This window comes from Petaurus breviceps, unplaced genomic scaffold (assembly GCF_028583685.1).
Source record: "Petaurus breviceps papuanus isolate PSGF00001 unplaced genomic scaffold, PetGlider_PUasm1.0 139, whole genome shotgun sequence".
Classification (NCBI taxonomy): domain Eukaryota; kingdom Metazoa; phylum Chordata; class Mammalia; order Diprotodontia; family Petauridae; genus Petaurus; species Petaurus breviceps.
In genome coordinates, this window is record NW_027185697.1 from 17309052 (window position 1) to 17333903 (window position 24852).

General features: G+C 40.7%; 1 protein-coding gene across 6 annotated transcripts in view; it reads left to right on the top strand.

Moving 5' to 3' along the window:
• The window catches only part of PPP2R2A (protein phosphatase 2 regulatory subunit Balpha), a 102789-nt gene extending 88021 nt beyond the window's left edge, over positions 1 to 14768 (top strand). For all 6 annotated transcript variants that reach the window (XM_069066953.1, XM_069066961.1, XM_069066945.1 and 3 more), the window contains 6 exons: positions 1634 to 1746; positions 4598 to 4775; positions 5739 to 5903; positions 7358 to 7527; positions 9450 to 9541; positions 13765 to 14768. In XM_069066953.1, coding sequence (XP_068923054.1) covers positions 1634 to 1746; positions 4598 to 4775; positions 5739 to 5903; positions 7358 to 7527; positions 9450 to 9541; positions 13765 to 14044 — 998 coding nt within the window. In that variant the 3' untranslated portion in view covers positions 14045 to 14768. The remainder of the gene's footprint in view (positions 1 to 1633; positions 1747 to 4597; positions 4776 to 5738; positions 5904 to 7357; positions 7528 to 9449; positions 9542 to 13764) is intronic.
• Positions 14769 to 24852: the final 10084 nt, after the last annotated feature.

A 24852-nucleotide genomic window follows, 5' to 3' on the forward strand; every position in this document is an offset into this window, starting at 1 on the left:
CTTGCAGGAGATGAACCATGATTTCCAATTCATTTGGGATGATGTGAACAAAAATAGAAGGTTTTGAAGCAGAGAGGTCAAATCACGAAGATGCAAATATGATTGAGAAATAATTGGAATAACTGGAAAATAAATGTACAGCTGAACATTGATAATGTTATATGTGGTTTTCTAAGTAATTATGTGACTGCAGGCATTTCTATATGGCCTTCATTTCTGTTTCTGTTTAACATGACTGTATTAGCGGCTTCTTTTCTTTCCTGGTAATTCTTACTCCTTTTAGGTCTTTGTCACTCTCTCTACACTTTCCTGGCGGAAGATGTCGAGACCTAATCAAGGTCTTTTCCTTATATATTTAGAATGATCAGATGCTGTGTCTAAAATTCAGCTCTTAACCTCTTTTTTATTTCCTCCATTCTTTATTTTTGTGCAATAGTTGCTAAAAACAAACTGATAGAATGCAAACTCCAGGGGGGACCTTGAAATGCACTAGTCATAGAACCAGGGTAAAAACCCAACAGAGCTGCCTGGTACTGTGACCAGCATGCTTCTGCAGACTCTTTATCTAAAACCATTCCCTTTTGAATTAGGGGCCTAGACTCTGAGCTGCTAAGGATGTGAGGCAGCTTCAAATCTTCTTTGACCTTCATAATGCGGGGGAAAGTAACCCATTTCCAAGGATCATGATAATTTAATTTTAATAAGGTTAAGTGAAAGGCAGCAATGAAGAGTCATCAAAGCTATATATTGTGAGCAGGGCAAGGACATGTTTTTTTTTTAAATTATTTTCAAAAAACATTTCCCTTATTTAAAAAAATGTCTCAGGAATATTGTAAAATTTATTTTTTAAGTAGTTTTTTCCAATTACATATAAAAACTTTTTAACATTCTTTTTAATGTTGAGTTCCAAATTTTTTCCTTCCTATTGATAAGGCAAGCAGTTTTATATAGGTTTTACATGTGCAGTCACAAGACACATTTCCATATTAGTTATGTTGTGCAAAAGAAGATGAAGAAAAAATAAAGTAAAAAAATAGTATGCTTTGATCTACATTCAGACACTCACCCCATCAGTTCTTTCTTTGGGGGCAGATAGCATTTTTTATCATAAGTAGAAATATTGTGAAGTTTAAAAAAGCTGCACAGAGCCTTCTCCTCTAGCACATTGGGTACGCCCTGTGAAGCATTTATAGAAAGATTGCCAATTGTATTGCAGGAGAACAAATAAAGGCCAGGCCTGAAGTGACTGGTCTGAGGTCAGCAGCCGAGTTGTCCCAAGGATTGTTGAGGATGCTGCCCAACCAGTTGTGATTCTTGGCTCCCAAGAAAAGGGAGGTCAGGGAGATGTCTAGCTATTAGTATTGGTTATGATATCAGTGACTTGGGGGGTGGGGGTGGGAGTGATAATGTATATGCTTTCATGTGTTCAAGTTAAATATGTTTCAAATTATTCACCTGGTTGATAATTTAGAATTTGTTTTAAGTAGCCCATGTGGTTTTGAAGTGATAAGGAAGTGCTGATAGGTAGGGCATCAAATACTGTGTCACAGACATTTATTTTAAAATGTATTCAGCTCTTGGTTGGTCATAAAATTGGTTTTATAAAGAAAGTAATTTTTTGTTTTATTCCCAGATAAAACAATAAAATTATGGAAAATATCTGAAAGGGACAAAAGACCAGAGGGCTATAATTTAAAAGAAGAAGACGGTCGCTATAGGGATCCTACAACAGTCACCACACTGCGGGTGAGTAGCTTCTAGATGGCGTATTATAGAGCTTAGTTATCAGCCAGATAGTGATTCTCAAGATTGAGGTGTTCCACAGCTCCAAAATGGAGGTAGGGGATATCCCAGATCTCTAATAATTAGAGAAATACAAATAACAACCACTCTTGGGTTCTACCTCGACCACATCAAGGTTCACCAGTGACAAATATTGTAGGGCCCATATGGAAACAGGCACATTGATGTGGTGTTGGTGGGAGCTGTGAATTGGATCAGCTATTACAAAAAGCAATATAGGACTCTACCCCCAAAAGTCACTAAAATGTGCATACTATTTGACCCAGTGACAACACTACTGTGCATATATCCCAAAGAGGAAAAGAGCCCATCTGTACCAAATTATTTGTAGCACCTTGTTTTGTGGAAACTATGGGGGTGCCCGTCGATTATAGAAATGGCTGAACAAATTATTGTATATGAATGTCATAGATTACTATTGTGTCCTAAGAAATGTTGAAGGGATAGGAGCTCTGAGCACCCTGGGAACAGTGACCAACAACGATGTTAAAGGATCACTTAATGAGAATGTGAATATGGTCAGTGTGGGAATTCATTTTGCTTACTACCTCTGTGTCTTATAGGCACTCTGTTTCTCCTCCTTTTCCCCCCATTTAGAGGTAGGGGAATAAAGGCCTTTGGGGCATCTTGTTAGATAAATAGGATTTTATGTTTTTCTGCCTGTTTGTTAGACTAAAAACCAGAGAGATTATTTTTTCCCCATGACTGAAGTTATAATTTTGACACAACAGTCAAATCCAAATAAATCTGAGAAACCACTCAGAACTACACTCTCTACTTCAGCAAAACAGTAAAAGATTGCATTTCCCTTTTGTAATTTATTGTTCCCTAAAAGGAGCAGTAGGTAGGGGTGTGTACTAACTTTTTTTTGGAGGGGGGAAGGTAGGGCAATTGGGGTTAAGTGACTTGCCCAAGGTTACATGGCTAGTTTTTGTGTTGAGTGTCTGAGGTTGGATTTGAACTCAGGTCCTCCTGACTCCAGGGCTGGTGCTCTATTCACTGCACCACCTAGCTGACCCTCTACCTTTTTTTTTTTTAACTACAAATAGTACTGCAGTGAATATTTGTATATTTGGGGGAGAGTGTAGGGAGGTATAGGCTGTCATCAACCTTCTTGTAGAAGAAACATAAAGCTAAAATTTTTTTCATTGTCAGTAATCTGTTTTACCTTTGCTGTGTGCAGTTTTGAGAATTTTTACTTTATCCATACCATTAATTTGTGTGTTGTGATATTTTATATTTAAATAATTTGAGCATTTGGGTTGTATTATGGTATGTGAGATTAGTCTGAACCCATTTTCTACTAAGTTGCTGTATAATTTTTTCCAGCACTTTCTTTTGAATAAAAGGGTCCACAGCATTTTGCCTTCCTGGTTTACCAAAGCTTAGACTACTATACAGGCTTGCTTTGATGTTTTATTTCTCTAATTTCTTGTTGTTCAGTCATTTCAGTTTTTTCTTATTCTTCATGATCCTATCTGAGGTTTTCTTGGCAAAGATACTGGAGTGGTTTGACATTTCCTTCTTCAGTTCATTTATAGATGAGAAAAACTGAGCCTTTAAGTTAAGTGACTTGCCCAGGGTTATACAACTTTTAAGAATCTGTGGCCAGACTTGAATTCATGAGTCTTCCTGACTCCAGGCTAGGTGCTGTATCCTCTGCACCACCTAGCTGCCCTATCTCATCTCTACTAATGATCAGCTTTTTAAAAATTTGTTACCAAAGCATGCGAATAATTACTGCTTTGTAATAGGATTTGGGATGTGACATTGCCCCCTTATTTCCTTCTAAAAATTGTTTCCCTTGATGTTTTAAACTTTTTCTTCCTCCATATGAATTTAATTATTATTTCTTCTTAATTCTATGAAATATTTCCTTGCTAATTTGATTGGTACAGTATTAAAGCTATGAGTTACTTTGGATAGTGTTGGCTTTTTGTTTTTTTGTTTTTTGGCGGGCAATTGGGGTTGTGACTTGCCCAAGGTCACATGGCTAGTTTTTGTGTTGAGTGTCTGAGGCTGGACTTGAACTCAGGTCCTCCTGACTCTGGGGCTGGTATTCTATTCACTGTACCACCTAGCTGCCCCAAAATGAACTTTTGGGTGGGGGGGAGTAAGGTAGGGCAATTGAGGTTAAGTGACTTAACCAAGGTCACATGGCTAGTATTTTTGTGTCAAGTGTCTGAGGTCGGATTTGAATTCAGGTCCTCCTGACTCCAGGGCCGGTGCTCTGTTCACTGCGCCACCAAGCTGCCCATGTTATTCTTTCTTTACTGTACACACGGCAGTAACAGTTTGTTTTGTTTAGAAGCACTGGGTTATAGTCCCAGATCTTTACCTCTTAGCTGACGTGGATGATTTTGACAAACCCTTCCTTACATCCTTCAAAGCTGTTAACACCTCCTCCCTAATAAAAGGTTGGGGGACTATGGGATCTCTGAAATTTTCTGTGAGCACAGTGACCTTGTGGGACTCTCATGTGTTTGTTTCTTCATTTAACTTATTTGTTAAGGTATGGATCTGTCATGCAGCAGTTTTAAAACTAACAAATAAGTTTTAGAAATATTCTCTGCAGTGTCACTAATGTGGATTAAATAAATTAGCCAGTTTTCTTATCCTTGTTGAATCCTCTTCTCTTTTAAATGTAAATATATCAAGTGCTTAAAAAGTAAATAATAACTTTAATTTTGTCTTTGTTACAAGGCTAGTGTAAAGGGAAAATTACTGTGAAGTCTTGAAATGTTTTTTTTTTCCCTGCATAAATACTAATATTTTTCATTTATCTAATTGACAGGTGCCAGTGTTTAGGCCCATGGATCTGATGGTTGAGGCAAGTCCAAGGAGAATATTTGCCAATGCTCATACATATCACATCAACTCTATCTCTATCAATAGTGATTATGAAACATATTTATCTGCAGATGATTTGCGGATTAATCTTTGGCACCTTGAAATAACGGACAGAAGTTTTAGTATCCATTTCAGTTTGGGTTCTAATGGGAAATCATGTGGTAATAGAAGATTTATTTCTTTTTTCTAATTCTCTTGAATATTGTTGTAACCACCATTTTCTGACTGGCTGCTAGATATCACAAAGACTACAAAAGTATGTGGCTTATACAAAGAAAAGGGAGTTTTAAATGGTCTCTCTCTCTCTTTTTTTCTTTTTGTATGGGATTGCCTTTAAAACTTTGTTTTAGGGGTGGCTAGGTGGCGCAGTGAATAGAGCACCGGCCTTGGAGTCAGGACGACCTGAATTCTGGCCTCAGACACTCACCGTGTTTCCCTGATAATAAGACCTATCCCGAAAATAAGCCCTATTGAGATTGCTACTGTAGTGAAGGTGATCGATCCCCTGCGCTATTACCCTCTGTATGCACCGTCTTCCCCCGCCCCCTGAAACGCACACCGCGCTCCAAGCTTCATCCAATCAGAGCTGCAGCAGTGAGCGCGTCATCCTGTTCTTCCCCAGTGATTTGCTTATTGAATAAAGGTACATTTTTTTGTTCACATTTACCTGTTTATTAAAATTGCTGTCAATGTTCATTAAAATAAGCCCTCCCCTGAAAATAAGCCCTCTGGTGTTTTTCTGTCCAAAAAATATAATAAGACAGTGTCTTATCATCGGGGAAACAGTAACACTTAACTAGCCAAGTGACCTTGGGCAAGTCACTTAACCCCATTTGCCCTCCAGAAAGCAAAAAAAAAAACAAACCCTTTTTGTTTTTAAAAAAAAAAATTAGATTTTTTTTCTTCCGCTATTTTGACTTTTTTGTGCTGCCTCCCTAAGAATTGAAAGTTGTATTGATAAGAAGGCAGAAGCAGCCTGTGTTTTTAACTATATTAGAAATAAAGTAGCTAATAAAAGTACTTCAGTGAAACATTTTAAGACTACATATTATTAAGTTGGAATTCTTTAATAAAATGCTAACCAGATATTGTAGATATCAAGCCTGCCAACATGGAAGAGCTGACTGAGGTGATCACGGCAGCCGAGTTCCATCCCAACAGCTGTAACACCTTTGTTTACAGCAGCAGTAAAGGGACGATTCGACTGTGTGATATGAGGGCATCTGCCCTCTGTGACCGGCATTCGAAATGTGAGTCAAATGAGCTGAAAGACAGCATTAAGGGGACTGACGTCTGGTGTATTTGACCAGTCTTGTTTCTTTTCTCTTAATTTGATCCACATGGGTCAGTCATTGTGCATTGTTCTTTAAGCATTCCATTCTTCACTAGGTATCACTTAATATTTACCTTCCTTTGTTTCTCTGAGTTCTCTAGTCCTTATCTTGGTGCCCACTAGCATGTAGTAGACATTTAATACATGCTTATTGACTTGATTTGAATTCTTCCTATAGGTGTCATATTTTCAGTACTTCCTTAATGGTTGGACATTTTGTTTCTAGCTTTTTGTTGTGATTAATAATACTCAGGAAAATGTAGTTTCAATAGTGGAATCTCTGGGTCACTGTGTGTGGAGAAGTTACTAACTTTTATTACATTATAAAAAATCATTCTCCCGGATGGTTGAACCAAATCACAATCCAACATTTTGCCAGTCTTTTTTTAATATTTGACCCATTGTTCAGAATCTTTTTTAGCTTGGTAGTGTGAGATTATTTTAATAGGCATTTCTCTGATGACTGCTAATCTTGAACAGTTTTTCAGGTGGTTATTGGTAATCCATATTTCATCATCTGAAAATAAAAAGGACATGGCACTTTGTTTTGTAATTACAGCTTTCAGCCACCACAAGAAATGAAGCTTTAAGTTTGATAAGCTAAATTTTCTTTGATCCCTACTATGGTATCATTTCCTTTGATAGGAAGAGCATCAAGATGCAAAAGGTCTTCTTGGCTGCTGCACTAGAAGGAGATAACATTGTTAAGTGAGCCTGACATTAGGGGCAGAGCATTGTACCACAAGATACCACCATGGGCTCTAGTAGCAGCTCGGGGTGACCTTAGCCTAAGTACGTAGGTCTCTGGGCTTCTGTCATTTTTTAATATGAAAAAGTTGGACTATGTGATCTCTAAGGGCATGTAACAATCCATCTGATTTTATGATTCTGCTTAAGCTTAGACTGGGAGAGCTATCTCTTTCAATTGTGACTTTTTTAGTTGAGGCATATGCACATTTGACTAATTTGTCTTAAAAATTAAAGCCACTTTTTATAAGTGTTTTATCACTCGGCTATGACACAATATGACCTTTACTATAAAATGGCACTAGTTTATTCACACTATACTAAGAAAGCAGAGAGCCAGCATATTGATGAAATTCAGGGAATCGCTTGGAGAGCTGAAAGGGACTCCAGAGGCCATCTGGCTTCTTCCAGGGTCACATAAAACTCTTCCCTAAGTCTTCAAACCAACCAGGGTAGGAAACTTCAATCTTCTGGGGAGGAGGCTTCATGAAGATGAGCAGGTTTGAATCTTGACACTTAAGACTCACTGTTCTCTTTTGTGTACACATTGGTGAGCAATTGTTACAATATTTTCTCCATCTGAATTTTCTGTATCTTGCCCTTCTCTGCTTTTTGTTTTTTAAGTGTTTGAGGAACCCGAAGATCCCAGTAACAGGTCCTTTTTCTCTGAAATCATTTCCTCCATTTCTGATGTAAAATTCAGCCACAGTGGTCGATATATGATGACTAGAGATTACCTGTCAGTAAAAATCTGGGATTTAAACATGGAAAACAGACCTGTGGAAACCTACCAGGTATTTATGGGTTTTTTTTAATCTTTGAACATGCGTATGTGCCTCTGTGTGTCTGTAGAGTAGGGCATTCTGAAATGATGGTAATTGTGTCATGTATCCGTGCTTGATGAGGCAGCTGTGGATGAGTTTGCATTGAATTTTCATGTACTCCCATAGAAGCCTGCCGTCTTTGGCGCTTGACTTTTTATTATAGTCATCTACTGGGTTATGCAGTCAGCTGTTAGCTGCCCCTTTTACCTAAAGTAAATGATGGTAGGCCCGAGGTGGGGGCGTGATTGGGATTGGTGACCCAGAGGAGCCTGTAAATGCTCAGGGTTTGGGCCAGTAAACATTTACCAAGTTCCTACTGTGTGCTAAGCTCTGGGGACATAATTAATGAAGAGAAAGTCCCTGTTCTCTGGTAGTTTTCAACAGAAAAGTGGTTGCGTACCAGAGGTACCCTGCACTGGCCATCTCTTTCCGTGCAGTTGAAACCAGACAGTGCAGCAGATACAGTGGCATGAGCTGAGGACCACTCTGTGCCCTCTATGAAGGAGTTTGGTGCTGTGCCCTGCAGCCCTCCAATCAAGGGGGAGAGGGTGATGAGTATGTCCGTCTCAGATGGCGGTAAGATTAGATGTGGCGAGCACTTTATCCTGAGGGGGATATTCTATAGAGTGGGGCAGCAGATGCAGGATGGAGCTCCCACTGAGTGTGAGGAAAGGGAGAGATGTCCCAGGACTCCTGGCTGTGAGGACGCAGGAACAGGCCCCCACCCCTATCCCCGTGATAAATAGCAGTGCGGCTGGAGTTTGGCAGGCTCATGTTTGACCCTCTGGCTTTTAACTCCAAAGGAAAAGATCAGTGTCCATAGCATATTTTTTAAAAGGGTACTCACCCCTGTTCCGTTTGTCATAGAGTCTCCTCTTTTTACTTGGCTGTTACCATTTATGTAGAAGCTCTAGGAGAAGCCCTCTCTAACTTCAATGGCTCTAGAGGAGTTATCAACAGAGGCCTCCATCAGCTTTGGTCGGGCCCCTAGGGCAGAGAAGACTGCTTGAGCAATGCAGAATTCATGAATGATACCCTGCTCTTGGGTTGGGTGTCCTGGGTACCAGTGTCTGAGATTTCTTTTGAATACCTGAGGAAAGTCTTAATTGTTTATATTGACAAAATTAATTATAAATTGTCTGCTTTTGTACTATGGAAACATAGGCCAAATGGAATAATTCCGGCCCCCAGATGAGTCTTATTTTATCTGATTAGTAAAATTGTCTATTGATGAGGTTAGTGAACTTTACTGACTGAGTGAGATATATGCACATACAGTCCGAATCATTTCATACCAGCACAGCTCCCAGGTAATCTGCATTTAGGAATTCCAGAATCCTAGGAATTGCAGAAGTGCAATTCATTCTATTCTTAATATGGTAAGTTTCTTTATAGTTAATATGCTTATTTCAGAGAGAGGTATATAGCAAAAAGTAGTGAACCCTTAGAATATGAAGTTTATTTTTAAATTAGGTCAGGTTTTTTTTTTTTTTTGTCTAACTAATCATGTTTTTAAATGTATATGATAAAAAAACAAAGGAAACTAATTAGATGGAAATACAGCTATCACTCTGTTAAGAAAATCAAGTTCCTAGACCCCACTCCTCCACCCCTCTTCCCTGTGTGCACAAGAAACAGAGAAGAATGATGATGATGCTGGCATTACCACAGGAGAACGTCCTTTGGTCTGGGGGTGTCAAATATTGTCTCTTCCTCCAGTGATAAGAAACTATTGAGGGGGAGCTGTGGTCAATAAGTAATGTCGTCCTAGTAAAGTTTCTGTGTCTTCCTGTTTTAGGTATAAACTTCAGTGACTTCCCATCTTCTACAAGTAGGCTGTACAGTATCAGTTTTATATAACTGTTTGCTCTTTCTCTGTCACTCCCTTCCAGGTGCATGAATACCTCAGAAGTAAACTTTGCTCGCTGTATGAGAATGACTGCATTTTTGACAAATTTGAGTGTTGTTGGAATGGATCAGACAGGTAATTTGGCTTTAATTTGAATGGTCCATAAAACTGTGACCATTACTTGGGGAAAGGCAAGGGGACAGTCCAGGTCAGAGAAGAGGAATCCTTAACACATACTCACAGTATGTGTTAAAGTTTCAGTATCCATACAGTAGGAAGGAGTTGCTTGTTTGGATATAAGATTAATCGTGAGTGTTTAATTTACATCAACAAGGGGCTCCTCTATGCAGTGAATTCTGAAATGTTACAGCCTGGATGACGACTACCCCAATGCCCTTTAGATGGATGGCCGTTGTTTAAAAACCGTTTCCTTACCCATTCTAGCATCCCACCAAATGTCTTATTTATGCCCTTCAACATAAATAGTAGAATAAAATATATTAGGTATGAAAGTTTGGAATTAATCTGTTTTTAAAAAACAGCAGCCCTCCTTTACATGCCATATTATCAAATATATGGATTAAATTTTGGCCACTTTGAACTAGAACAAAATTGTACCTTTATTTCAGTAATTCCATTTCTTTTGACTTGTTTTAGTAGAGGAAGAGCTTATTTTAATACCACTCCAAGTTCCTGTAGTAAATTTGTAATCATAGCTCCCATGTGGGCCTTGAAGGGTTGGTGAGCAGCTAATTAGAAACAGTGCTGTGTAAGCCTGCTAGGCATGCAGGACTTGGGGGTGAGATGGGGGGTGGCATGTGCAGTAACTTATCCTCCCAGCTCTAGAACCCGGTAACATTGAAGTGAAATAACCTCCCCAGAATTCTTTTTTCTGACCTGTGACCGGGAAAAGGTCATGTCTCTCTTTTCTCTCTTGTTTCTTAATAGGCTTTGATGCTCAGTAAGCATTAAGTAGAAGGGTGCCTCATTAATTCAGTCCAAAGAAGAGAGGTGGCATCAGTGCCTTGTAGCTAGCTAGCTGCAAGAGGACTGTAAGAATCTTTAGTTTAAAAAAAAAAAAAAGAAGGGGGGAGGGGACAGCTAGGTGGTGCAGTGGATAGAGCATGGGTCCGGAAGTCAGGAGGATCTGGGCTCAAATCCAGTCCCAGACACTTGACACTTATTAGCTGTGTGACCCCGGGCAAGTTACTTAATCAAGATCGCTTCTTGGTGGTGCTGTGCCACCCCCCTCACCCCCAGTCTTTAGCACTTTTGCTGTTGGGAGGCCGTGTTGACTAAGAGTTCTAATTAAAATAGTTTAATAAGATTTATAAGATTGTATGGGATTTTGCTGCTCCCTGCCCCATACTTACGATTGGCACTTAGGTTACTGTAGGATTACTCTCTGGCTAGTTCCCCACAGCAGCCCTGGGAGGTCAGAGTACTGGAGGAATTACTCTTTTTCTTCCAGCTTGGGGTACTAAGGCTTCTCCCAAGACTGCCCAGCTAATAGGGAGGGACAGAGTGGGGAAGCAGCCACTCCTGCCACTCGACCTCCGCTTTCTCAGGCTTTTCCCAGGATGGCTACTCTTACTTGTTTTTATCATCTAAGAGTTTTCCATTTTTGCTGTTCATTCTCTTTCAAAAGAAAAGAGTTGCTCAAAACATTTTGACCAAAGTACTCTTTATATCTGAATAGATTCCCTGGAACTGTGCCTGGTCATGGCATTGTACACAATTCTTAAGGCCTAGAAAACTTTCTTCACACTATAGTAGTTGTGTACATTGTTCTCTTGGTTCTGTTTGTTTCATCCTGCGTCACTTCATACAGTCTTCCCAGGTTTTTCTGAATTCATCCTCATCATTTCTTATGATGCAACAGTATGATATAATCAAATTTTTTTGGAGGGGGAGGGTAGGGTTAAGTGACTTGCCCAAGGTCACGTGGCTAGTTTTTGTGTATATGTGTCAGGTGTCTGAGGCTGGATCCGAACCCAGCTCCTCCTGACTGCAGGGCCTGTGCTCTACTCACTGTGCCACCTAGCCGCCCCAATATAATCATTTCTTAAGATACCATTCATATATAGTAATTTGTTCAGCCATTATCCAATTCATGGCCACCCTCTTACTTTCCAATTCTTTGCAATAATGAAGAATGTTGCTATAAGGATTTTCTGTATTGGTATGTTCCCTTTCTTTTTGATCTCTTCAGGATTACACCTAGAAGTGGTATCTCTAGGTTAGGATATGCATAGGTTTGTGATTTGGGGGGTGTAGTTCCAAAGAGCTTTGCAAAGTAATCGAACCACTTCCCAGCATCCCCAGCTGTGCATACGTGGACCTATCCTCTCCACCTTTGTTTGACCTTTAAAGCTCTTCATAGCTTGGCCACAGTTTACTTTTTTTAGATGTCTATTACTTATTACTCATTCTGTAGTTCAGACAAAGTGGCCTCCTGACTGTTCTTGACCGTAAACATTCCACCGGGTCAGCAGGTGCTTAAGTGTCTCCTGTGTTCCCAACATTTGTGCTCAATGCTGGCAATTCAAAGAAAAGCAGAAAATAAAAACAGTCACAGCCCCTGTTCTCAAGGAGCTCACAGCTAAGTGGGAGAGACTGTAGGAAAACAACTATGTACAAACAAGCTAGGTGCAGGTTAAATTGGTCATAACCGACAGAGGGAAGGCATTAGAATGAAAGGGAATCAGCCAAGACCTCCTGCAGAAGATGGGGTTTTAACTGGGCCTGGGGCGGGGCAGGGAGAGTGATGGTAAAGGGGGAGCATTCCAGGCATGGGGCAGAGCCAGTGAAAAGGCAGGAAATAAAGGGCTCTTGTTCTCTCCTGTCTCCCCCCCCCTCCCCTTGTTGAGTTGTTAATTTTGGATAGAGAAAGAAGTTTTTCCCACACCTACTTTACAAGGGCCCCTGTTTGAGGAACCTCTGTAGCAGCATTGAAGAGTTTGTGTGGAGGCCGGGGCAGGGGGAGTTGTGTGGTGTAAGAAGACTGAAGAGGGAGAGAGGGCTGGCTTAGGAAAGACTATGAATTCCAAGCTTTCCCATTTGCTTGTCAAGATAGATAATAGGGAGACACTGGGCTTTATTGAGTAGGGGGTGGAACTGGTATGGTTGGGCCTGGGCTTCAGCAGTATCTGCTTGGTGGCTCAATGAAAGATAGACCAGAGGGGGTAAGGCTCAGACAGGCTTCACGCCCCAGTCTGTTGTCACAGCCTGCGTTGGGAGTATGGGCCGTATTGGCTTTTACAGCGGTAAAAAGGAGTAAGACCAGAGAGCACAATGGGTATGGGCTGGGGAGTGGTGAGAACTCATGAAGAGACACCCAGCTGTTGGGGGAAGGAGAATCACCTCAGTTTTGGGTGCATAGCAGATCATCGTGGTTGTGCTGTCCATGCTTTGGTACAGATTGTCACCTGTGGCTGGAATGCTCTCACTCCTCACTTCTGCTGTGTACAGTCCCTAACCCTCTTCCTAAACTCAGCTTTTAAGTGTCATTATCTGCCTTTCCCAATTCTTCAGCTTGCTTAGTGCCTCCCTACATGAAATTACCATACTTAGTTGGCATTTATTTTAGATGTACTTAGGGGTCCATGCTCTGTTCTCAAGGAAAATATATGCTCCTTGAGTCAAGGTGGCTTTATTTTGTCTTTCTACGTCAGACCCAGGGCCTGGCACAAAGTTGGCACTTAAAAGAGGCTCCTTGATGGATTTCATAGGGGATAACTGAATGTTTCTGAGAAAGACTCCTATTCGACCCTACATGACCGAAAGTGGCCATTTTGAATAATACAGCTACACTGCGGATAATTGCTCTCTTAATTGAGTGACTAATTCACCTCTCTGTCCAAGGAGAAACTTAGTAAAGACTGTGTGGTGATGGTGATGATGATGATGATGATGAAGAAAAATGATTCCCCAGTATTCTAAAGTGCACCCTCCTTGTGGCCTGGAGGTGACCTCGGGGTCTTGAAGGTCATGCATGCTACATGAGAATGATGGACGATTCTATGAAATTTTTCATTTCTCAGTGGACTCAGCATTTGGAGAGAGAGAGAGACAGAGACACAGAACGCGTGTGCATTCTCTTTTTCTCTCAGGTTCCAAAGACCATCTTAACCAAATTTGGGTCATCACCAGATTGGCCACCTGTTGTTGCTGAATTGGGGTGGGCGGTTATTACATACTGCAGCAGTATGGAAATCATCTGCATTGCAAGTGTTAGATTGCAGGTTGGGTTCTGGTCTAGAAGGAAATGAATTTGTGCCTCTACCCCAACCCCCCAATTTCCTGCTAGAAGATCATTTTTATATCGAATAACTGACTCTTTCTTTTTGGTTTTTTAGTGTTGTCATGACGGGATCTTACAATAATTTCTTCAGAATGTTTGATAGAAATACAAAACGGGATATCACCCTGGAAGCATCCCGGGAAAACAATAAGCCACGCACTGTTTTGAAGCCACGAAAAGTCTGTGCAAGTGGCAAACGAAAGAAAGATGAAATAAGTGTCGACAGCCTAGACTTCAACAAGAAAATCCTTCACACAGCTTGGCACCCCAAGGAAAACATCATTGCCGTAGCTACTACAAACAACCTGTATATATTCCAAGACAAAGTGAATTAGGCTTGGCGTTCCTAGCAGGAGTCCACTTCTTGCATAGTTGAGATAGTTGAATCTAGCATTTGTACCTGTAAGAGAGAGAGAGAGAGGTCCATTGTGGCACCCCTTTCCAGTGTTTAAGAATGTGCCATGTGACAACACATTTTTATAGCTACATGGAGAAAGCTCTGCTGATGATTCACTGTGGCGTTCTCCATGTCTGCTAGCCATTTAGGTAAGGGTAGGGCACTTTTAATTTAAATGACTACTTGCACCATCTTGCCTAATGGACTAGATTGGACTGTATCAACATTGGTTTACTCCACTTTTTATGCCTTCCATTGTGATGACGTCAAACACAGTGAAAGCCTTCAGTCATGCTATGGGATTTAATTGTGTAACCTCATTACTGTATCATTTGTGGCCCTTTTTTATTAAATACAGCTCATTCTTACCGTGGCTTGTAGCATTCCTCCTCCTCTGGCCTCCTGGACTCCTCCCCATCAACTCTCTTACCCACTTCCCCTCCACCCAGCCCTGGTGGTGGTGTATTCAAAAAGAAATAAAGCACATGAAATGGGTCAGTTTGGGGTCAATGGTAAAGGGGGTTTATGTTGCGAACAAATGTTTTAATGACAGTTGGACTGTAATCACTCCTTGCCGTGTCTGGCACCAAAAACAAAATAAGAGAGAGAGAAAAAAAACAAAAAACAAAAACTACTGAATAAAAGTGACAAAGAATGGAGAATCTGGTTTTTTTTCTTTGTAATCTACCTCTTTATACCAATATTTTATGTTTTACAGTAGATGCATTGAGATAAAAGCGGTCATTGTCCTGAATGTTTTTCCCTCTTTTGTGGTAATTTCTTTAACCAGTGTTCTTTACGTATGGAAGGAGGAGTTTACCATTCCTTCAGAAAAATGCTTTGAAGAAACTCATCATCCTCATTTCACAAACCTCAAAATACTAATAGATTTTGCCATAGAGAGAAAAGATAACGGGCACTCGTATAGCCCTTTATCTCTTCTCATAATCTTACCATTGTATCTGGGAATCAGATTTATGGAACTTCAATCCGTTTTATGGGACTTTTTACGTTGCATAATCTCATCCTAATTTTATTTAATGCCTTGCTAACAAATAGGAAGTCACTGACAGTGTTCACCTTTAAAATTATTGTTAAATTTTCCTTGTTCATATAATGTAGTATGAAATGTCAAGTGATTTTTATATAGATAAGAAAATTTACACTGCATCAGATATACCTGGTATTTTCTCTTGTGTTTTATTGCTATCAGTAATGAATGAAGATGTAGTTTACCATGAATGTTTCTCAAGTTTTCCTTTGGCTTTCCAAAGCTATTGCAATTAGAGACAGACTTTAAAAGGTAAAAATTATCAGGAAGTGCTTCACAAAGTCATGGAACCCCATGAAATAAATATTGGTGGTTGTCACTAGATGACAGATTTTCATAAGCAAATAATTTATCCAAAGATGAACAGTGCCGCCTTTTGCTTTTTGTTATTAGTGTGTAGAACATAATGTCTCCGGTCTGCCAGAAGCTTTAATTAAGAAAAATGGACTTTATATTTTAACTACATAATTTGGGGAGGGGTGGCATTTAAATTTAAACTTGGTATATTTTGGTTGAGAGGAATATAACTCTTGACCTTGGCTTGTAGAGAGAATTGTAAGTGCTTCTATGTGTATCCATAACTCATCATTTTATTTTTTTAATCTTTCAATTATGAAGATTTGATTATAAACAGTTGCCTATTTAACATTCCACCTTAATTTAATTCCCCTACACTTTTATTAAAATATGTCTTGTAAATTTTACATGCCTGATTGTGAGCACGCACAAATACTTTTATGTAACATTTAATGCTCCTGTATCTTTGAACTTAAGAATTCTGCATTTGTATTTTTAAAAACTGAATTTCTTTCTAATAATTAGAATCTTAAGATGGTGGGGCACTTTTGACTAATGTAATTGAATATCTTACGTACATTAGTAACTCCAATAGGTTATTTACTCCTCAGACTTGAATTGGAAGCTGGGGTCTGCCCCCATCATGTTACAGGCATTAATCAGGGACATTTTAAGCTCAAGCTGAATGGGCAGCTTTCCAGATTTTTATGCAAGGCTGATGGTTTCCTTAATCGCGGGTGCATGTCTTAAGACAAGCCCACTCAATAGCTCTTTGGAATTTAATTTTGATTGGTCACTAGCTGTGGTGATATTCTGTCATGACCCTATGGGTTAGAGATTCTTGGATTCACTGAACCACCTCTAATCATATTCCTCCATCAGGGACTGCTATTGACTAATCATTGTAACAGTATTCTCACAAACTCATTTTTTATTTCATTGGTGTTACAAATTATAAGCCCAGCCATTCATTTTATATGGTCATGATTAATATTTTTATTAATAAAAGTGATACATAGAATCAACAGTCTTGTCAAGTTGCTTTGTATCTCCCATTCTCTTAACCACTAATTGATTTGACTACCTTCTATCCCCACCTTAAAAGCTATTTGGGAGTTGGGGTGGGAAAACTTGACTTGCATTTATCTCTTCTGATACTTCCTTGGCTTGGCAGAAAGAATGGATATTTTCCATATTCACATAAATATAATGCATACACATATACATCCATGCATACATACATATAATTTACTGGCTTCTGAACAGAGAACCAACCTGTTGATAGTACTTTCTTAACACTGGTTTTCTGGTAAGCTTTTCAAAGTTAATGCAAGAAATCTTCCTTGGAATCCAAAGAGCATCCTGTATGTGTTTTCCCACCTCCGTGTAAGAACAGACTGTGCCTTTGTCTGTGTGCATGTGTATGTCTTTATAGAATGGGGTTTTAAAATTTGCTTTTTAAAAATAAACTCTGTGATAACATTGTAGGCATACTTGCCTTACAGCCCTAAACATGAAAAATAGGGCCAGGGGAATCCAATCCACGTGTATGGGTTGCATGAATTTAATGATACTTTACATTTAGTTGAAATATGACCCCGACCTGTCAACATAAAATTGACAAATCAGTTAAAAAATTAGAGAAGGCAGATAGCTTTACCACTCCATGAATTCTAGCTAGTTAGGTTGAAAAAAAGATTGCAAAAGATTTCAGGTAATGTGTTAAATATTCAATAATTAAAGAGTAATGATTAGTTTAATGATTCACTATAAAACTACTAATTAAGGGAGTTTTTCTGGAGAGTTTAAGAGAAATTATATGCAACTTTTCCAGAAATGTCTTACATGTGCTGCCCACTCAAAAATAATTCTTTATACCTAGATATGTGCTATTTGAAATAACCAAATTTCAATATTCACAATTTTCCAGAGTGGCTTGTACGACCATGTTTCTTTGTTCCCTGCCTACTTTTGTATCCATGAGGTGGCCAAATGTGTCAAGGGGGAAAACTTGAGAGTCCAGCGTTACGGGAACATGGCAGTCCATTAAGTGGCCATACTTGAAAAGATTGTTTACAAATGTGAGCCAGCTTGTAACCTGAGTAAAATGGACATTTCCTAAAGATTCATTACTATTAGGTTGTAACCCTGCATTAGTAGTGGAACAGAATTTAAACTACTTTTGTGTCTTACTGTTAACTAACTGCCTGGAAATAAGTTAAAAGCTGTCCAATCTATATTGAAGGGCTTTCACTGTTCCCCATTTTGATAAACCATGGTATGATTTGGCTGGAAGTAAGAAGAGTGAGGAGTGTGTTCATTGCTTTCTTCTTAAATCTGTTTTGAAAATTTGTCAAGTTGTTGAGCAATTGATAACCAAAAGAAGTGATGGTCTGGTACTGTGGAAAGAATACTGGATTTGGAGTCAGGCCTAATTAAAATCTTAACCCTTCTACTTGTTGTATGACCTTGACAGGCTAAGTCACCCTCTTTGGGTCTCTGTTCTCTAACATAAAGAAGGCCCTTCCAGCTGTAAATACTGGAGCTAGCGAGGGAAGCTGAATGACTAGTCTTTCGCAAACTGTAAAATAGGTCAATGAAAAGTATGGCTCAGTTGTTTTTGTTTTCTAGTTTGTTTTTCTGTTGTAGTTTGGATATTTCCTCATGTAATTTGAGTAGGTCATTTTTGAACCCAGAGCTACTTGCCTACACATACAGAATTATTTATTCTTGGAGTATTCCCCCACTAGGGGGCAGTGAAACATTTTCTTGGACCTAAAATTACCTATATAAGATACTGAAAGTAACCCTGTAGGAGAAAAGGAAGAATATGTATTTCTGTATAGAAAGCATTTCTTTTATTGTACATCCATCAGTGCCAATGGAAGTTTAAATGTCATGTTCCCTTTTTTGTCATTTAAAATGTATTCTTTGCTCACAGGTGGTCAGTAAGGCTCCATCTACAATGCTTGGGGAGCCCCAGCTTCACAGCCTGTAGTGGCCACCATGGAGAGTGACTGGCTGGTAGGACAACCCAAATGGACTCCAGAAGAGGGCTTCCAGCTGGCCCTTTCCCTAAACCCAACCTGTAAGTACCACTGCTTCCGTCTTACACAAAATAGCCCCAGATTTCAGTCTATGCCTACCATACATCCACTCTGAGGGGCCTCAAAGAGTCTTGGATTTAAGAGTTGGAAGGGGCCTTCGAGGTCATCAGGTTGAACTCCCTCCCTTTATCAGGTATAGCAACGCTACCTTCCAGTGGTAGGAATCCATATGGTGTTCAGATTCTGAGATCACAGGCTCAACAGCTCAAAAGGAGCCTCAAGGTCACTCAGCTAGTGTGTGTGGCATGATTTGAACTCAGTTCTTACTGAGTCTCAAGTCCACTGTGCTAGCTCAGTATTCCAAACATGATACTTGGGAAGTGGAACATAAGTCACCCATGAGTACCCATCAAACTTTAGAATAAATCTATTAAGTTATTAAAGCAAAGAGCAGATTATGAATATAGTACAAAACAGTTTTAATGAGGGAGGGAGCATAGACCAGGTTATATCCTGGGAGTGTCCAGTTGTTCTTTGAGTTGTATCTGACACTTCATGAGCCCATTTGGGGTTTTCTTGGCAAGTATACTGCAGGCTCCACATTTCCTTCGGCTCATTTTACAGAAGAGGCAAACAGGGTTAGGCCACTTGTCTAGGGCCAAACAGCTATTGTTTGAGGTCAGATTTGAACTCCCGACTCCAGGCACTTACCCACTGTAACATCTAACTGCCTCAGATCCTAGGGTGAGGGATATCATAATGCAGGCATCTGGACATCCAAAAGAAACCCTTAGACCAGAGATTGTACATTTAGGAAAGTGAAGTAATAATGACAATGATTAATATTCATATGTTTTAAAGTTTGCAAAGTCTTTTACAGATAACTCATTTTATCCTCATACCAACCCTGAGAAGCAATCTGGTGCTATTATTTCCATTATACAGATGAGGAAACTGAGGCAGACAGGTCAAGTGACTTGCTCAAGGTCAAACAGCCAGCAAGTGTGAGGTTGAATTTGAATTCGGCTCTTCTGAATCCAGGTCTAGTGCTCTGTCTACTGTGCCACTCAACTGCCAAGTATGGGATACGGCCCCTCCACCATGGCAGAAAGAGGAATAATTAAGTCTAGGGCTGGCTGACCTGTCTTCTATGATGTCTGTCATTACTTGGCATTTTTACCACCCACCTGGCCAGTGAGTGACCCGTTGTACTTGAAGGTCATCCTTCCATTTTTATCCTTGTACCTCATAGGGATAAGGATAAGGAAACTCCCTCTACTAATCCAGATTGGGCTGGCTTCTTCTCTGCTGGAATAGTCTTAGAGAGTTGGCTGGAACACCAAGTGACTTGTCTCAGACACACAGGTAAGGATGAGTTGGGTAGAATTTGAGCCCAAGTCTTCCTGCCTTCAAGGCCTGCACTGTCTCCTCACTGCCAGCCAGATGTTTCCCCCTCCTCAGTCACTTCTATCCTGAATTCTCCTCCTCCTAGAACCCGCCTGTCCAAACGTGCTGATTCTCTTTGTTATGTATAGACCTGGGCAGCTCTACTGCCAACCAGATCAGAAGTCTCCTCTTCTAGAAAACCCACGCCCAGCGGCTTTTTGCTCTGTAACTCTCCCTTGTGCCCAGCCAGCACCTAGCACAGGGCCTTAATTTGCATATTACTGACCATGGATTCCAGTAAATTTCCATAACAATGGGGAGTTTTGTGGGCCACTTTCCATCAAATAGCCTAAAGATCTGTATTTTATAGGTAAAGATAATCTGATGTAGATGAAAGGATTCTGATTTACAGATCAATTCTTACCAGGTTAGTTTATCTAAGGTCTGAGGCAAGGTTTGAATGTCACCCAAGCTGGCCTTTGAAATACTATAGGACCTTTGGAAAGAGGGAACCCCATTAAAGGTGTTAAAAGTATTTTAAGAAAGATCAGGCTTAGGGTGGCCAGGTGGTGCAGTGAATAGAGCACCGGCCCTGGAGTCAGGAGGACCTAAGTTCCTGAGTTCAAATATGGCCTCAGCCACTTAACACAAAAACTAGCCATAGGACCTTGGGCAAGTCACTTAACCCCAATTGCCCTCCAAGAGCAAAAAAAAAAAAAAAGAAAAGAAAAAAAAGATCAGGCTTGAGGGAAGACAGTTTACAAAATTATACTTACTTTAATGGGTCTCAGATAATACAGTCCATACCGTTTCATCTCACCCAGTGCAGTTTTTATCCATGTATCCCATGATGCTTCCTGGAGGCCATTCACTTCACACCCTCCTTCCCAACTACCTCCTTTACAGCCTCCTGGATGGTTCTGTCAACTGAGGCCCCATTCACTTGCTCTCTGTTTTAGGCGGAAGTGGACCACTCCACTTTATCTATTATCATTAGTGGGGTGAGCTCCTTTAGAGCAGGAACTGCATTTTGCCTTTTTCTCTATCCCCAGTCTGGCACTTACTCCCTCTTTAACCTGTAAACTCCTTGAGGGCAGACCCTCATTTTATTTTTGTGTCTGTATCTCCAGAGCTTGGGACATAGTATGGACTCCGGGAGCCCCTCGAGCTCTCCTTGAGGTACAGGCTCTGGGAACCCGGCCTTGAACTATGATTAAATTGTCTCATTTGATGAGACTTTTGCATGAGGCCATAAGCCTTACATAGTGCCTTGGCCCAAACCTCTGTTACTAGACTTCCCACCCTTGAGATTATCAAAATATCAATCCACTCTGGAACTGGCCTAGCCCACTATTGTCTGTGGTCTCCAGGTAGCTTCCAGCAACTTCCCACCCTTAATCATTCATTGACCTCATTAACTCCTCCTGAAGACCCTCCCCAAACTCCTCCTCTAGACCACCCCTAGATTCTTCCCACAACCTTCTGTATATAAGATCCCATCTTGTCTCCGTGTCAGTGAAAGAGCCACAGAATGACCTAGCACAGACTTACTCTGCGTCCAATACAAGCGAACTTTTAATAAATTTTACTTTTCTTTGGCTGAGAGAAGGCTTGAGTCGAATTCATTAGTCAGGACCTGGGGTGCTGGAATTTTGGGGTCTCCAGAGCAACCCTAACCTCTTTATGGGAAACCTCTTCAGTAATGACTTCATAAAATTTGTTTCATTCACAGGTACTAGTATAACACTTGGTCTATGTCCATCTGTTAAACTTTGTTCTCACTATTTGACCAACCTGCTATCTTTTTAAATAAATGCTTTAAAAAAAAGAATCCCACCTCACCTCAAATATAACCCTCCATTGTAAAAGCAAAAACTATCAATACCTTGTCCTTGTCTGACAACGTGGGCCTCATTCTGTACCAGTAGCTCACCATCTCTGAGTATGCTGCCCTTGGTATCACCATCAGTCTTCTGAAGGCAAGACTGGTCATTATATTGATTAGAGTGCTATTGTCTTTTAATGGTTTTCTTTATATTATGATCATTGTTTCACTTATTCTGGTTGTGCGTGCTTCCTTCCTCATGAGTTCATACAAGTCAATCCAATCCTGTAAACATCTGTTAAGTATCTACTGTGTGGTAGGCCCTGTGCTCTCACCTCAAGGAGCTATTAATGTAAAAAGGGGGCAGAACACACAAGGAGAGGCAAGGAAACAAAGGAGGGCCTGGGAAGCATCAGGGGGTCCCTGGCAAGCTGAGTGGCCAGTCTGCCTTCTATAAAGAAGGGCATCTGCAGGAGTTTGTATAGGACCCTCCAACCCTCCAATTCAGAGGAGAGAGGAGGCTGACAGAGGTGGAGTCAGTAAAGGCTTGAATTTGCAGCCGAGTTTAGAAGCAAAAGCTTTTTGAACAGGAAAGTGACATGGCAAGAACTGTGCTTTAGGAATATCAGTTTTGGAGAGGGGAGAGACTGGATGCAGGGGAGACTATTTAGGAAGCTTTTGCAATAGACGAAGTGCTTGACACAGGGAGGTGGTCTTATGGGTGGAGAAGAGGGAACAGGCACAAGGTCTGTGGTGGAGGAAGGATTGAAGTGCCCACCAGAAATTATACACCAAAGCCCCCTCCCAGTCACAACCTGCCAGAAAGGGGCCCCTGCCAGGGTCCCTAGAAACCACCTGATAGGCCACAATAGTAAGGGAATACCTGTGTTGCTAGAAACATACCTACCCCAGATTACAGGTCTGTTCTTGTTAGAAATGTGCCCCAGATACAAGTCTGTTCTTGTTTTTGCTAGGTAATCAGGCTTTACTAGAAACGCATATTTCCTTGTTAATAACATATTATTCTATAAAAATGTACCTTGCAAAAGACTCGGGGCTGTCTTCCTTACTGGGAGGCAGTCGCCGGCTAAATAAACACTCCTATTAAATTGTAATTGGCTTTGCTGTCATGTTATTGCTCAGCTGTCCACTTCAGGATAAGACTTGGCAATTGGTTGGATATATAGGGTGAGTGAGGATGAAATGTTGAGGATAACCTAAGGTTGTGAACCTGGGTGGATGGAAGTAATGGCGTTGCCCTCAGTATTAACAGGGAAGTTCTTAAGAGGAGAAAATTTGGGGAGAAGATGAGGAGTTCTGGTTTGGATATCACCAAGTTACCAAGTTCACAGGCCATCCAGTTGGAGATGTCTGATAGGCAGTTGGTGACAGGGATACGTAGATCTGGATACGTAGATCTGGGTGTTAACTGTCTAGAAATGATAGCTGAAGCCATGGGAACTGAGATCACCAGGGGAGTACAAAAAGTGAGGAGGGCCTTGGGGAGCACCCAGACAGGGGTCTGGACATGATGGATGACCTAGTGAAGGAGATGGAGAGGGAGCATTACGAAAGTCCAGGTGGAAAGGGGTGGAGTCTGATGAAGGGCAGCTTGGCAGTTTTCAGTGTCAGACAAGGAACTGATTCATAGAACTGGTTTTGAGTCCAGCCCCTGATGTAATAGCTGTGTGGTTATAGTCAAGTCTCAGCTCAAATCCCTCCTTCTACAGGAAACCTTCCCTCACCCCTTTTCATTCCAGTTTTCTCCTTCATTTAATTATTTCCTATTTGTCCAGTCTGTCCTTACCCGAGGGTGCTCTGCCCAGGGGATGGTACATTTCAATGGCCAAAAGCTGCCTTTTCTTTGGGTTTACTGGCTAGATTTCTTGCAGAAAGACCAAGCCTTAAATCCAATTCACTCTGGAGCTCATAGATTGGACAATAGGTCCCTGCCTTCCTAGCACAGAGTGAATATAAGTACTAAATAGTGACTGTTTCTCTTTTGGCCAGGAAGCCTGAGGGTCTTCCCCTCCCAGTTTGGTTTTTTCTTCTTTTTTTATTAAAAGCCACCTCCTTGATTAACTTCTTAAAGAGGCCTATTCCCTGAATGGGCATTACTTTCAGTTTTTTAAAAGACCTTGACCTACCTGGGCCAGGGTCTCCCATTGCATCCTGGGCCATCTCCAGTCATCCTGATGAATATCAGGTCACTGGACCCAGATGGCTCTGGAGGAGAAAGTGAGGCTGCTGACCTTGCCCAGCCCCCCCTCCCTCAAATCCAAGTCAACTGCAAGTCATGGTATCATCTCCCTGATGCCATGGTCCTCTTCAAGAAAGGACAAACACAGCACACACAACAATCTGTCCTGTATGTAGCTTGCGTTATATAGATTTGCTTATATGTTGTCTCCCCTGCTAGACTGCAAGCTTCTTGAGGGCAGGGACTGTCTTTTGCCTCTGTATCCCCAGTACTTAGTACAGTGCTTGGCACACGTTTAATAAATGTTTATTAGTTGTTTGATCAGCTTTAGTTCCCTCCTCTGTTAAATGAGGTTGTTAATAATAATGGAAAAATGCACAGGGTTATGGCGAGGCATAGAAATGAGACTGTGTATGATACTAGGTTTTGCAGACTAAGTCAGCTATCATCGTTATAAGGAATTCTCTTTTATTTGGATTTTGTGCATTCGGTTTTTATTTTGGATTCAACAAACACTTATTAAACACCTACTCTCTGTCCTATGCTACACACACACACACACACACACACACACACACACACACACTTAAAAAATAAAATGTAAAGAAATACATAAAAAATACATCCCCCCCCCAAATCCCCTCAAAACAACAACAATCCAGTGCCTGCCCTAAAAATACCTTACTAGCGGAATATAATACATAAACACGAGGGAACAACACAAAATACAATATGATTTCATGTGGGAAAGAGCAGTAGTAAGCAAGAGAAGCGAATCCCCTAAGTCCTTCTGTAGGAGGGGGCACCAGAGCTGTGTGGTGAAGGAAGCTAGGAGTTTTGGAGCCGGAGGTAAAGAAGGAGGTGCTTTTCAGACGTGGGCTGCCACCTCTTCAAAGGCACTGAAATGGGAAACAGAAACTTGGTGGAAATAGAAAGAGAT